Source organism: Vicia villosa, linkage group LG7 (assembly GCF_029867415.1).
Source record: "Vicia villosa cultivar HV-30 ecotype Madison, WI linkage group LG7, Vvil1.0, whole genome shotgun sequence".
Lineage (NCBI taxonomy): Eukaryota > Viridiplantae > Streptophyta > Magnoliopsida > Fabales > Fabaceae > Vicia > Vicia villosa.
Window position 1 is genome coordinate 124,140,844 of NC_081186.1, and position 14,725 is coordinate 124,155,568.

General features: G+C 35.0%; 1 protein-coding gene and 1 pseudogene across 1 annotated transcript; one reads left to right on the forward strand and one right to left on the reverse strand.

The window, feature by feature from the left end:
• Positions 1-230: 230 nt before the first annotated feature.
• On the forward strand, positions 231-4,045 carry LOC131616763 (uncharacterized). Its single transcript, XM_058888203.1, has 6 exons — positions 231-341; positions 589-644; positions 748-779; positions 2,900-3,141; positions 3,364-3,600; positions 3,697-4,045. Exons 2-6 carry the CDS (start codon positions 592-594, stop codon positions 3,703-3,705), a joined length of 573 nt encoding a protein of 190 aa, XP_058744186.1. The 5' UTR covers positions 231-341; positions 589-591; the 3' UTR covers positions 3,706-4,045.
• Positions 4,046-6,333: 2,288 nt separating this feature from the next.
• Positions 6,334-14,418, reverse strand: LOC131616762 (GPI mannosyltransferase 1-like; annotated as a pseudogene).
• Positions 14,419-14,725: the final 307 nt, after the last annotated feature.

The window sequence follows — 14,725 nt, forward strand, 5'->3', positions numbered from 1 at the left end:
CTAACTAAAAACATGAATAGGAAATTTTCATCTAAAAACAATAAAAAATATTATTTTCTTTTCTTTTCACTTTTTATTCACCTTTCTTAATATTCTTTTTATTAGTTTTCTTCAAGATGTATCTATGAGACGGAAGAAGTTAAAGTAAAAAAAAAATTATATTAACTTTTTTAAATAAAATAGAAAATAAATTAATTTTAACTAAAAATAACTTTAATCAATTAAAACTACAACAAAATTTAGAAAAGAAACTTTTTCTCATAATACCCCATCACCGGCGATCGTACCGTCTCCGTTGCTTCCGTTGCCGTTCTTCTGACCAACCACCACCGCTCATCGCCGTAAGTCTCTGTAACCCTGTCTCTATTATGTGTTATTTTTCCTCTCCGTGGTTGTCACTAAACCCTAAATCCATTTTCTCTCAAATCCCTAATTTGTGATTATTAGTTTTGAATTGACGGAGATTGATAGCCACAGTAAACTATAATTTCCAAATCATGTAATTTTTTCATTAGAGTACTGAAGTTTTTGTTTTTATTGATTTTGGATTGAAAAAACTTGATTTTGCTGTGACTTTTGTCATTGCAGAAAATGTTCAAGAACACGTTTCAGTCTGGATTTCTTTCCATATTATACAGTCTTGGGTATGTTTTATTTTGGGTTGATTGTTTCACATTTCAGTTTCGCGTGTTTGTTGTGATTAAGGTACTGAATTTTGGCATTGTGGTTTCAATTTTTTTTTTGTAGGAGCAAACCTTTGCAGATATGGGACAAAGAAGGTAAATGTTTTTTTTTTTGTTTGCAGTGGCATTAGGTGTAATTTTCAGCTTGTTAGAAATTTGATATGTTGAATTGAGTTGATCGGAAATCATTAGCTTTAATTGATTATTTATTCTCATTGTTGAAGTTTTGTTTTGTCGTACTTGTTGTGAAATGGTAAGGTTGTTGCCTTATGTGATGCATAGCACTGTCCTTTTGGTCATGCTGTGTAAGTCTTGTGAGGGATGAAATTTGGTATTTTGACCCTCATTTGTATTGTGAAAGGGAATTGGTGCATTATGATATTTAGATCAATATATTAAGTACCCTTTATCTATTGATTTAGTTACACTTTCTCTCAGTTAAGAAATGTTGTGTTTTGTAAAACAAGTATATTGCTTCAATGTGTAATTAAAAATATCTTTTGAATGACTCTTCATGATCATGCTCTTGTTGTAGTTCATGCTGAGTGGAAATTTAGGTAGATGAATGGAAAAGAAAAACTTACATTAGGAATGTATTCATTTAGGAGAAAGTTGGAATAGATGAGATATGAGAGGAGATGGCAGAAACTTGCTCTAGCTTATTTAGCCGTGACTCTAGTGAGAAAAAAATGGATTAATGGAACCTAATTTGGTTTAAATGGGTAGAGAAAGACTGAAGAAAACTTATGTAAAACCGCTAATATGAATACGTTGAAAATCTAGTTATTGATGGAGCCTTATTGCATCAATTGATCCATGTAATTGACTTTCTAGTAGGATAAGGCTAGGTGGTGGTTATATAAAGGAGCTTGATAAAAAGTAAAAAGATGGATAAAAGATTCAGTCTCTTATTGTATTGATCGAAATGGAGAATTACTGATAGTGGAAAACAATCCGTAGCCCGACCAGAGCTGTGCTCCTATAGGAAGCTTGTTTCCTACTCATAACTAATTTCACAATTCACCAAAGTCCTGCTCTCGACCCACACTCCTACTTCTTGTAACATGGAAATAGTTTCCGGTCTCTCTTTTTACCCCAACGTCACTAACAAACTAAATTTACCCATATATTCCCTTTTTGCTCCCTCAAGAGTAAACCTTCCAATCTCTGGGCCCACTTGGCTCAATATGGACTAATTGTTCTCTTGTATCATTAGGGGGCTCAATATGGACTAATTGTTCTCTTGGATCATTCTCTATGACTCCGTTCCTAACACTATGATATTTATTCTATTTCACATTCAGCGAAATGAGAATTAGATAATTTTTTTGATAATATGTTTTGATTCCGTTCACTGGTCAATCCTTTTGTGTTGTTTCTGGGTGATATTCAGTACTTTAGCAATGAAATTGTCTCTATTAGACCATCTACAATGGTTTCAACACTCAACACCCACTTTTTCAATTCCCAACACTCCACATCATTTTCTCTTTCTTCCACCTAATAACTCAACACCCATTCAACTTTTACCCTCTCCAATGGTTTTTCACTCAACACCCTACCCAACCACTTTTTATTTTCATATTCTTATTTAAATTTTATTTTTATTTTTATGATTACATAAAATTACAATTATCGATTAAAATAAAATTAAAATAATAAATACTTAATAATTTATTTTTTAATTTTTTGTAATAAAAACAAAATTTATTTAAATAATTGGATACGATACAAAAGACACTTAACTTCAAAAAAAACACTAATAGAAAGATAATAATAGAGAAAGATAGTGAAAAACTTGGTTTTTTTTTCTGTGTCCAAATCAAATGAACCAAGTCTCTATTTATAGAGAAAAAAAAATCATGAATTTTGGTAAAAAAAATAAAAATAAAAAAATTAATTTGCAACGAAATAATTCAGTTCAAAGTATTAAATGGATAAAAATCTGGCCAACCAATCAAGACCAGCCACGTCAGCCCCTGCGTCAGTGTACATGGTGTTGAGTTTTCTCAACATCTCTCTCCTCCAACACACACTCAACACTACTCTAAACACACCATTGCACATGATTTTGCCATGTTGACTTCAATTAAACACACCATTGCACATGGTCTTAGTTTACTGTTTATCTTAATTCTTAACATATCTGTGGTTTGCTTGATGATAGTAACAACTTTCTTATACTTATGATTTTGTCTTGTGGTATTTTTTTGTAGTTGTGAATGGCCATATTAAGCGACCACAAGATGAAGACATACAATCCAATGTGCTCGAAATAATTGGGTCGAATATTCAGTCCACATTCATTACGTGTCCGGCAGATCCTGCTGCCACACTTGGTATAAAACTTCCATTCCTGGTTATGATTGTCAAGAATCTAAAGAAGTACTTCACATTTGAGATTCAAGTTTTGGATGATAAGAATGTTAGACGACGATTTCGAGCTTCTAATTTCCAAGTGTGTAAGTCCGCCCATGATTGTGTGTCTTGTAGGATTGCCAACATCTTGCGAATGTTTAACTTCTTCAAATTAGATTTTCTTACTAGTAAAACATTTGCATGATTTCTTTTGCTGAAATAAACTCTTGATAATAGTATCACAAAACAGCTATGCTATTTCAACCCAAATTGCTATCAATGTGCATTGCAAGTAATTTATTTTATTATTTTCGTTTCATAGGGTGTCACTCGAGTAAAGCCCTACATTTGCACTATGCCACTAAGAATGGATGAGGGTTGGAATCAAATCCAGTTTAACCTAGCGGATTTTACCAAGAGAGCATATGGTACTAACTATGTGGAGACACTGCGAGTTCAGGTCCATGCAAACTGTCGTTTGAGAAGGATATACTTCTCAGATCGTCTCTACTCTGAAGAGGAACTCCCACCAGAGTTCAAATTGTACCTTCCAATGCAGGTAAGAGATGTCTGTGTATAAGAACATATAGTCTTCTGGTTTATCCTTTCATCTCAGTTGCATGACAAGTTTCACCTTGTATTGTTCATAATGCAGAAATCATGAAAATATTATGGGAGGATGGAATTGATGCCACAAGATGTTTGAATGTTATGTGTAGTTCTGCATTGGCTTCCTTGCTCTAAAAATTGTATTCTCTGTAATGGTAGAGCAAGCACTTTTACAACTGCTCTATTTTCTTTTAGTGTCAGATTAAGTTGTGATGTTTTTCTGTAATATTTAACTCTACTTTATTGATAAACCTGTTCTTTTTTTGTGTTACCAAAGAAAGAGGGTAGATATGTTTTGAATGCAAGATATGTGCCCGATTCTTGGTTGGTTAAACTGTCATGCACCCTTCACTATAAATGTAATGAAATCCTTCACTACAAACAGGAATTTTGCATATGGGTGTCACCATATGTTGCAACTTTTTGATAAGAAATAAGTTTCATAGAAGGAATAATGATATCAAATTTGCATTTAACCATACTGTTGATACAATTTTTCTGCTACAATCTAATCAAATTTCGAATACTTACGAAATTATAAGTGAACTGGAACTTGAACGTTTTTATCTTTGATATAAAAGTGCAAATTCAAACTTTTTAAAGAATTTTATTTAACTATTTTCAAAATTAATCATATTGTTATGCCAATCCGGTAGGGGTGTTCTAAATTATAAATAGGGGGTGTTCGTTACATCTCATATCCACACACACTAGAAATCTAAAAATGTCCTTTGTAATAATTTGCCGAATTCATTCTATCAAAATGGGTGCCTACTTATTTCTCAAGGCAAATATACTAGGGACTTAATGGCAAAGACTAATATGCATGAAGCTAAACCTATACCTTCGCCAATGGTAGTTGGTCTCAGGCTCTCTATAGAAGGGTTTCACACTTTCTTTGATCTCATTCAGTACAGGTTCATTTTGGAGCTCTTCAGTATGTCACAATTACAAGACCTGACACTTTCTTTGATCTCATTCAGTACAGGTTCATTTTGGAGCTCTTCAGTATGTCACCATCACAAGACCTGACATATGCTTCTATGTCAACCAGGTCAACCAATTTATGGCACATCCCCTCGATTCTATGTCAACCAGGTCAACCAATTTATGGCACATCCCCTCGATTGACATCGGCAAGCAGTCAATAGAATCCTAAGTTAACTCAAAGGAACCAAGAAATGTGGTCTTGTCAAACCAATCCTACCTTTTTCCTTGTCATTTTGCAGGCATGATAAGATTCTGATAGAGGCTCTGACCCACAAGAGAGAATGTCTACTTCATGGGCTTGTGTGTTTCTAGGGCCTAACTTGGTAAATTGATGGCTCAGAAACAACCAACTATTTCTAAGTCCAGCACTATAGTAGAGTACTGCAACCTAGCTTTAGCCACCTCAAAACTTCTTTAGATGCAACATCTTCTCTTTGAATTAGGAATCAAGTTCAAAACACCTCGAATCTAGAGTGACAATATAAAGATCATTGCTCTAGCCCACAACCATATCAGACTTATTTGTCAAAAAGAAAGTACTTCAAAATTAACTTCAAATGGTACATATCTCTGGTCTTCAACACTGTGTTGATGTTATGACACTTATGACCAAGGTATTACCTCCTACCAAGTTTGAAGAATTCAAACCCAAACATAGTGTGTGTGTGGGTGTGTGCGCACGATCATTCCTAATTGAGCTTGTGGTGTCATATTAAAAGATAGATTGGTGGAATATTCTGCAACATGCCTACACCCCCACACAATATTTCTCCTCTACACAGATTGTGTTCACACTATAACTGAGTCTGGTGTGATGCAGTTAATTATATTCAGTTGTAACAGTAAAGTGGTTATAACCAATAACTTCATATTCTCTAGTTTATTTGCAAATAGGATATGCACCTATGTAATAATAAACTGAATTCACTCAATCAAAAGTAGAAGTTGAGATTCATCCGTTCATATTTTCCTCACATAGCAGCATTTATGAATTCTCAAGAATGGCCAATTTAGAGCACGTCAAATAATGTGTTTGTATACGTAATTTTTCACTATTACATTGTCTTATTGAGTATCACAGTAAACATTTGCAAGTGACTAATACCTATAAAGCAATTAGTTTATACTAGAGCATGTTATGGCTTAAAGAATTTGGAGAATGTTTTATACTGGCTTGTGTAAAATCAAGCATATGGGCATCTTGCTATCAGGCTTTATTAATTGAATTTCATAATTTACTCTAGTTATACAGAGAACGGCAATTGCAGGTGATGATCTATCATGCACTTAAACTTAAGATTCGAATGAACTAGCTGATACATTTTTGGCTACAAATTTGGGGTTTCAGTACACAGATTGTGTAAAATATTCTGTCAGAAGTAGATATTAATGTTTTCCAGTTTGTTACTCATCTTTTATTTTGGATCTTACCGCAACCTTTTCCCTCTCATCTGCTTGGTGACGGAAAAGTTGCAAGGAGCTATTTAGCATTTTCAGTTTTTTCAAATCCGGTTGTCGAGAACACTAATTTGCAAGAAAGTTTCATGCTGATGATAAACCATTGATAATGTGCATGTAGCTAGTTCAGCAGCTTTTTGATTAAGTTTATTATCTGTTAGCGGCACAAACCAGTTAATGAGCATTGTTATACCTGTCATACCATTTTGACAGATTTGATATTTGTTCATGTACACATCAACTGCTGCATTAGCTATTTGAATTAGTGATTGATTTTCACTATTAGCAACTGAATTTTCCGACTTTATATTAAATAACAATATTAATGGAGAAGGTTAAAAAATTACCACGTGGCATGTCATGTTACATCTTTGACACAGTCATCATCACATGTGTGTCAATCACAAAGAAATTTGCCACGTGGCGTGTCACGTCTTCCCACTTAACAAAGATAATTAAAGAAACCAAAAATGTGGATGGAAAATTTTAAATGGGTTAGACTGTGAAAGTACTCTTAACCACCACATTATCAAGCATGTATTTATTAATAAATAATGTTACAGAGTTACAATTCTACAAGCGCAGATAATTAACAGAAAGCTATGAAAGCAATAAAAATAAATTCATTGCTTAAAGGTTATGCACTGCAAAAAAAACAGAAGGTATCCAGTGTTACAAAATAAGAATATATTGATTCACATTCAAAAAACAGCACATGTTTCAACATAATCATCGGTTGCTGTAGTAGTGACCTTGCATAATTAACCTTCGAAAACTGAAGCGCGTCAAGGGCGATGTGTAACAGTGGTGAGGATGAAAACAGAAACTTGTTTGCAATAGTCACGGTCACTCACTCGAGTTTAGCTGTATGTTTGGAGTGGGTATACTCTAAAGCTTTGAAAACAGAAGAATATTTATGTTGACGAGTAATCGTGACCAGGATGAATATGTTGGCTACAAGAAACATTAAGCCTGCAACCCAAAGCTGTAAGAAGACATTTTTACCCTTGAACTCGAGAAGGTAGCCCCACATTAACCAATGGGTCTGAGCTCCGATCCACAGAAGAATGCAAGACAATCCACCCCATTTTAGCTTCATTTTACTCCATGGGAGTATTAGAGGCAACAAGCTAAAGAACCAAACAAAGTACTGTGCGGTAATCACCTGCACGAAACGTAGAAATCAGATGCGTGGTACAAGGGATTTCTTCAGCTAAAATATGAGGAAATGTGTAGATTAATTTGATGTATCAGCAAGAAAAGGCTCCAATAGAGACACAGTGATGCACTAATATTGTAAATTTCAGCATATGTTATTCAGTATTACTTAACAAACCTTATTGAAGGCAACAAATGATACAGTCTGCACAAATAAGCAAAATGGCAAATCCTGTGCAAAGCTGAAAATAAGAACCAGCTGAACCAAAAACTGTGGCAAAAAGGAGACAAGCTTTTCCACCACTGAGATATTGTGCCCATAATGAAGATATATGTGATAGAAATAGATTGAGAAGTTATGCCTTGGATCGGTACGAGTAAGATGGTACAATAGTGCCTCATGTAGAAATTCCCAACCATATAAGCAGAAGAAAAGACCAGTACAAAAGAGGAAAACCGATCCTGAAACCAGTCCAAATATCACCCTGTTCCATGTGAATATACTTTTCAGTAAATTAAGTGGGGTAAACCTGCCATTCGGATCTTCGGGTCTCTCTTTCTGAACAGCACTCCAATTCCTTAGGACGGGTTTCTGACCAGATGGGAAGAAGTTCGGATCAAGAACCAGGATTATAGGAATAGAATAAATTATAGGATAAATCCTGAAATGGACAACAAGTCCATACCAAATTGCTGACTGTAACACATTACCTGCAAACCAGGAGGAACAAGAAGGAAAATGGGACAGAAAAAAAGAGAATACCATCAAAGCAACAAGATATACGCAAATATCTAATATTTTACATCTTTTAAGAAAGCTGAATATTGTCTACTTATTGTTAAGGGCAACAGTACCGTCATGAAACAAAGGCTATCAAATGAGTATCTTATATTATACTATGTCTTTAGAGTTTTGGAATACTTGGTAGGGCTAAAAATGGGTAATAAATGAAAATACTTTTACATTCAGTCGTGAGTGCTTGGTAAAAAATACTGAAAAATTATTGTGGATCTTTTACAGAATGAAAAATCTATTTTTGGATATAGAAAAGGCTAAAGATTACCACCAACTTTTCATAAGTACTAGTATATTTAAAGACATAGAAAAGACTAAAGATTACAATATGACAATTTCAACATTGCTATTAAAAGTTAACAACACCATCAATTTATTTTAATACGGATGGCAGAACCATACCTTTCATAAGACAGACAATAATCCATAATATCATGGCAGAAACAATGGGCTCACAGTTCCCGCGTGTCCCAATGGTGAACGTAAATGGATTAAAAAGCCATGCCATGACAGAGTAGTTGCAGAGATTTTCAGGACCTTCTGCAGCTTTAGAATGTAATAGATAAAATATCCCACAAGTATATCTGCATTTAAGAATCGACAAATATTTGCTTAGTTGTAATGAATGGAATGTCGTTCAGCATAGACATAATATATTCATTGTCTAACAGCACGTTAATTTAAATGTTCTATTTTTGGAAAAGAAAAAAGAAAATAGATTAATAAAATAAGCTCTAGCACAAGAAATATCAGGTTGCTACCAAATTTGACAGAGGCCAAACACACAGAGGCCAAAAAACACCTAAAACAACTAACAAAGCCCCTGATACAGCAGCACCCAAAGCAAAACACAAGAGCTGGGACTAGAATAAACCAGAGCCCAATAGCACCTCAGACACCGAAACCCGACTTGACTGGATGCGGGAAAATGAACAAACACTGGCAACACCACACAGCGAAAAATGTACCACAGCTCAGAACAGTAGCAATACAACTAACACCACGGCTGGATAAAGACGCAAAAGCAGGTCTGAAATAGACGCTCCGAATCACTACTGCGCGAAAAATTTGAACTGACAAAACTACCGACTAGACCCACCTAGAGAAAAAGCTCACGGATAAACCAGACTCGGCAACTCGGACACGCCCACTGCATTGCAAAACTGCCAGCTTAACAAAGATGATAGAGTCTATTATGGCCTTCTCAATATTCAGTCCTCTATTTTTCTCCACAGGTTTGACTTCCTTTTCCTTATTTATTCAACTCTCACTCTCTCAAAAACTCTTTTCACAATCTGGAACCACTTGTCCTCCTTAAAATGGTCCAGCCGTTCCTATGCTTCTCCACATCCTGGATTAGGTTTGCCTCAATTTTCGGAGACTCGATAATTCTCTTCTCCATAAACTCTAATGTGCAGTTTTGACAAGAAATAGATTCCTGATTTTCTGAAAGAATTTTAGTAGTTTCCTCAATCTGAGCATCCTTATCTCTTACTTTTTCCCGAGAAACACACCAAAGCGACTGAACCAATTAGCTCCAAGACTGATCCGGATCGCCAGAATACAACTGAGACGGAAACTAAAGCCTCCGCAAATTGCCAAAGCCGGCATTGCAGTGACTGAACCAGAACACCTGAGCACCTACTCCCGCCGAAACAGAATAACCAAAACCAAGCGAGAAAAGCCCAAAAGAAAACCACTGAAACAATAGGATTGGTTCTACTGTCCCAGACCTGCTCTTCAAGGCACCAACAGAACCAATTACAAAGACAAAAAACCAACGCGACTACCCTGCAAACTGCTCAAACAATAAAACGCGAACCAAACACACGAGAACAACAACAACTGATAGAGCCCCAGAACAGACGAGTTCCATTGCAAACCCCAAAATTTAAATGTATTACAACCAAGCGCTTTGGGCCAAGAGTCTTGGCCAATGATTGTAAGGCCGGCCCTAGGACACTATGGGGATAACATGGTGCTCTAAGGTTTTACTTGCAGTGGTATCAAAAAACGTTTGGTCATCAACAGTGACACACGGAGACAAGTGATTAGTCCTTGGTTGAAAGCATTATGATACATTGGATGATCTTAGATAAAAAAGAAAGAAAAAACACATATTGCAAAGGGACAAAATGGACCCTAAAATCACCCAAGGACGGAAATTTTTTAATATTCAGACTCTCACCTACAACACTTGTGAATTTGGTAACTTTTACTAGAAGATGGAGCAATTTTTTCCTCCATTTTCTTTATTTTGGTTTTGATAGAAAGAACATTCTAATACCAAAAAGAACTATATAAGACCAAATTGATCAGAACCAAGAACCAAAAATATACAAGGATTTGCCTTAACTAAAATGCAGAGTACACTTTCGTAAAGTATAGTTATGACTAGATAACATCCAACAAGGTCCCGGTAAAATAAAGGACATCAACGATCCCAAATAATTAAACTGTTAAACTGGACTCAAATCCAAATCCTCTCCAACCGATCTTTGGCATTTTTACCTCTCCAAAAAAAAGAAGCATTTAACCTCTCTCTTTCTCTTATAATCTTCTATACATAATGCAAGTAAAGTTTCGTCAAAGTTTGTTTGAGTAAAGATTCGAACTTGAGCTACAAAACAATCACTAAACTTCCATGATGGATGCATGTTATAAACATAAACAAGTTTATTTATGCAGGTGTTTCCTGGATGCGACATGGCTGGCGTGGTGATAGGAAAAGGTATTAATGTCAAAAAAATTGATATAGGTGATGAAGTCTATGGAAACATACAAGAATTCAACAATACTATTCAAAAACCAAAGCAACTCGGAACATTGGCACAGTTCATTGTTGTGGAAGAGAACTTAGTTGCAAGAAAATCTAAATGTCTTTCATTTGAGGAAGCTGCAAGTTTGCCTTTGGCAGTTCAAGCAGCAATAGAAGGCTTCAAAACAGGAGATTTTAAGAAGGGTGTGACAAATGTTTGTGGTCGGCGGAGCAGGTGGTGTTGGAACTTTGGTTCTTCAACTGACCAAATTTTTGTTTGGAGCTTTTTTATAATACATAATGTGAGGATATTTAAGTGTTTAATTAAACTCTTCACTCAAATATCCTCACACTAACTTGTATTTTCATCTATACCTTTGTTGCATGGTTTATTTCCCATACTTAAGTCATTTAAAAACTATGATGTTCTTAAGTTCAAGTGTGACAAATTGGCGGGTTTAATCCTCGCAATCTTCGCTATTCCTCAGGCTATGGGAAATGCGAGTTTGGCGAAGATGAGTCCTGAATATGGCCTATGTAAGTAGCATATTGATTCTATGAGATCTACGCACATTGATTTTGAAATCTCTATGTTTCCTTAAGATGAAAAATTAAGCATGATTTATATATTATTTTAGATACAAGCATTGTTCCACCTCTAATATATCCTTTGTTGGCGAGTTCGAGGAAGATAGTAATAGGACCTGTAAACTGTCGCTACTTTCTTCCATGATTCAAACATTGAAAGATTTTGTAGATGATTCCATTGCCTATACTCACCTTGTTTTGACTGCAATTTTTTTACTGGTGTCTTCCAAGTTGTTTTTTTTCGAATTCCTCAGGTATGCGCTATCTTCTATAATGTGTCTCTTTAGATAAACAATTTAATTTAGTGTTTATGAAATAAATGAATAAGTTGACTTATTTCTATATACAGATTCGGATTTCTGGTAGACTATCTTTCTCAATTCTCATGCCACAATCATCGCGTTCTTGGAAGCAGTTGCCATAGGCATTGTATTACAACAACTGAAAGCACTATTTGGAATCACCAATTTTATCAACAAAGCTGATTTGAACTCTGTGATTTAATCTCTTTGGACATGTTACAAAAACCAAGTATGGAAGTTATCATTGAATTTGATCTCAAAGTTATAATTGCTTTCTTATTTTCTAATTAGCTTAATCATTTACTTTTTCCAGTCAGAATGGCATCCTTAAAATTTTATTATTGGATTCTCATTTTTGTCTTTCATCATATTTACTAGATTCTTGGCGAGTAAATTTTCTAGAAACTTAATTATTTGATTCTCATTTTTCTATCAGAATTTTGTCTATACAAAAATTAAACTGTTATTGAATATATCTAACTAGGGAAAAAGGAAAAATAAACTCTTGTGGTTATCACACATGGCTCCTCTTCTATCATTCATTATATCAACTGTTATAGCATATAGAGTAAATAAATGTTCATCAACATCAACTCAAACTTGAAGACTAAAAAATTGAATTTTTAGGAGCAATCAAAGGAGGTAGCTTGAATCCAAGTCCACTCATCAATTACACCTCGACGGTAATGGTAAATAGGTCCTTTGATCAAAATAGCATTGACAGTTGCAATTATTTCAACCACTGTAAGGTGGATCCTTATTCAAATAAGCTGTTTATCCAAACAGACCCTTAATTTCTAATTATAATAGCTTTGTTTTCCTTATGGTGTTGAACTATGTAATAGGAATAATCTGTAGCTGTTGGAAGAATATATGCATCCCTAAGAAGTTACAATATTGATCCGAACCGAGAAGCTCTATCCTTAGGGATAATGAAGATTTTTGGATCATTCACTTCTTGCTACGTTGCATCAGGTAAATTCCTATTGTTATTTTCTAAAATCACTTTTAATAAAAAGTGATTGATGTAGATTACGTCTAGCTTATATTGCTGGCTCTATTGCTCGTACGGCTGTAAATTATAACACTGGCTCGCAAACAACGGTGTCGAGCATAGTAATGGTGCTCACGGTGTTGACATCGCGTAAATTTTTGACAAAACTGTTGTATTTCACTCCGAAAGCAATGCTAACAGCAATAATTCTTTCAGCTGTACCAGAACTTATTGATTATAAAAAAGCATATGAAATTTGGAAAGCTGATAAATTAGATTTTCTTGCTTGTGCTGGAGCATTCTTCAGAGTGTTGTTAACAAAAATTTCTTAATATTCTGACTCTTGCCTACAACAATACTAAATTTTGTAACTTTTACTAGAAGATGGAGCAATATTTTGTTTATCCTTTTTCTTTATTTTGGTTTTGATAGAAAGAACTATATAAGACCAAATTGATCGGAACCAAAAATATACAAGGATTTGCCTCAACTAAGTACACTTACGCAAAGTATAGTCATGACTAGATAGCATCTAACAAGGTCCCAGTAAAATAGAGGACATCAATATTCCCCAAACAAATAAACCATTAAACTAATCTGAATCCTCTCCAACCGATCTTCGGCATTTCTATCTCTCTTCGAATTCCTCTCTTTCTTTCTAACATGTAGCTTCTCTATCTCTCTCCTAACTAACTCCCAATCCCTGGTTATAGCTCCACACATTTTTCTCTCTAAACTACATTCCTTGCCTAGGAGAAGCAAAATTCTATCATAATCACTTCCACGAAAAAAAAAAACAACATTTAACCTACCTCCACAGATGCTCTTACAAACCAACACTTGGAAGTTGGAATGCCTTTGTACAAATCGTCAGCACATACTGAATAATTCAGTCAGCTATCACAAAAGTACTTGTGTATAAGCACTTATGTAGTTAAACTATGAAGCACATACACCCCAAAAAAGACCCCGACACTAACACGGCGGCACCGGTAATAATTTGAAAAAATGAATAAATTAAATGTAATCACAAGTGTCGGAACTTATTCTTATCAGAGGTGTAAGTGCTACATAGAGTTAAGCTATTCTTATACAAGATATAAACAATGATAATCTTGACAGAACTTATCGAAACAAGCTGAAAACATTGCATAGACATGTCATAAGCTATTCTCACCCATAAGCTCCCAAACGCTCTGACTAGTGATTATGTAGGTAAATAAGCTCAGATTCAAACCCTAAAATCAAATATCTTCAAATCGGTAAAAACTATAAACAAATCAAAAAGTGCATAGAAACAAGATCTGAAAAGATTATAGATACCTGCAGAAGAGAAGAGGAACTTTCCCCAGGAGCGATGAAGTAGCGAATTAGGAACGAGAAGAAAAGCGAGTAAAGGGGAATAACGGTAGGTGGTTCTGTTGTAAGGAGAAGAGCCAGAAGCGACTAGTGAAGCGGCATCAGAGAAAACGATGTAATCGACATCGGTGTATCGAACTTCCATGTGAGAATCTTGCCATTCTCCGTAGAGGATTAAGATTACCCGGAAAATTGCAGAGACTGTGAGAAGGGAACGAATGTTTAACCGTGACATTGATTGGATTCAAGGTGGTGATTGTTTAAATTTGGCTTAAACCCAAGGTATGTTTAGTTTAGGTGTGATATGAAAGTAGAAAGAAAGTGTACGAGAAGTGTGAGATAAATCTAGTGGTGTCAACTATCTAACAAACATTGATAGATGTTTAAGGAGTTCCTTAATGATAATTAACTAAAGACTTAAATAGTCTTGTGGTGTCCGTAAATTAGCGAGTTTTTGTAATTAGTTTTTAATTTTCTTTTTTAGGTCTGAGTCCTTATATGTCAAGTTTGTGTTGCATTTAGTCTCTGACATTAGTCTTCTGTTAAAAAAAGACTGAGTTGGCAAATGGCGCTAATGTGGAATGTCATTTATTTTTTTTATTTTGTTTAATACTATGCAGACGTGGATTCAATACGTGGGAGGATGATTTAAACGAGAACTAGATGGATAAA

Bases quoted from the DNA above. Each gene is read 5' to 3' on its own strand.
- LOC131616763 (XM_058888203.1), top strand. From the start codon at position 592: ATGTTCAAGAACACGTTTCAGTCTGGATTTCTTTCCATATTATACAGT. The intron at 780-2,899 runs GTAAATGTTTTT...ATTTTTTTGTAG, and splicing joins GCAGATATGGGACAAAGAAG to TTGTGAATGGCCATATTAAG. The intron at 3,142-3,363 runs GTGTGTAAGTCC...TTCGTTTCATAG, and splicing joins TTCGAGCTTCTAATTTCCAA to GGTGTCACTCGAGTAAAGCC.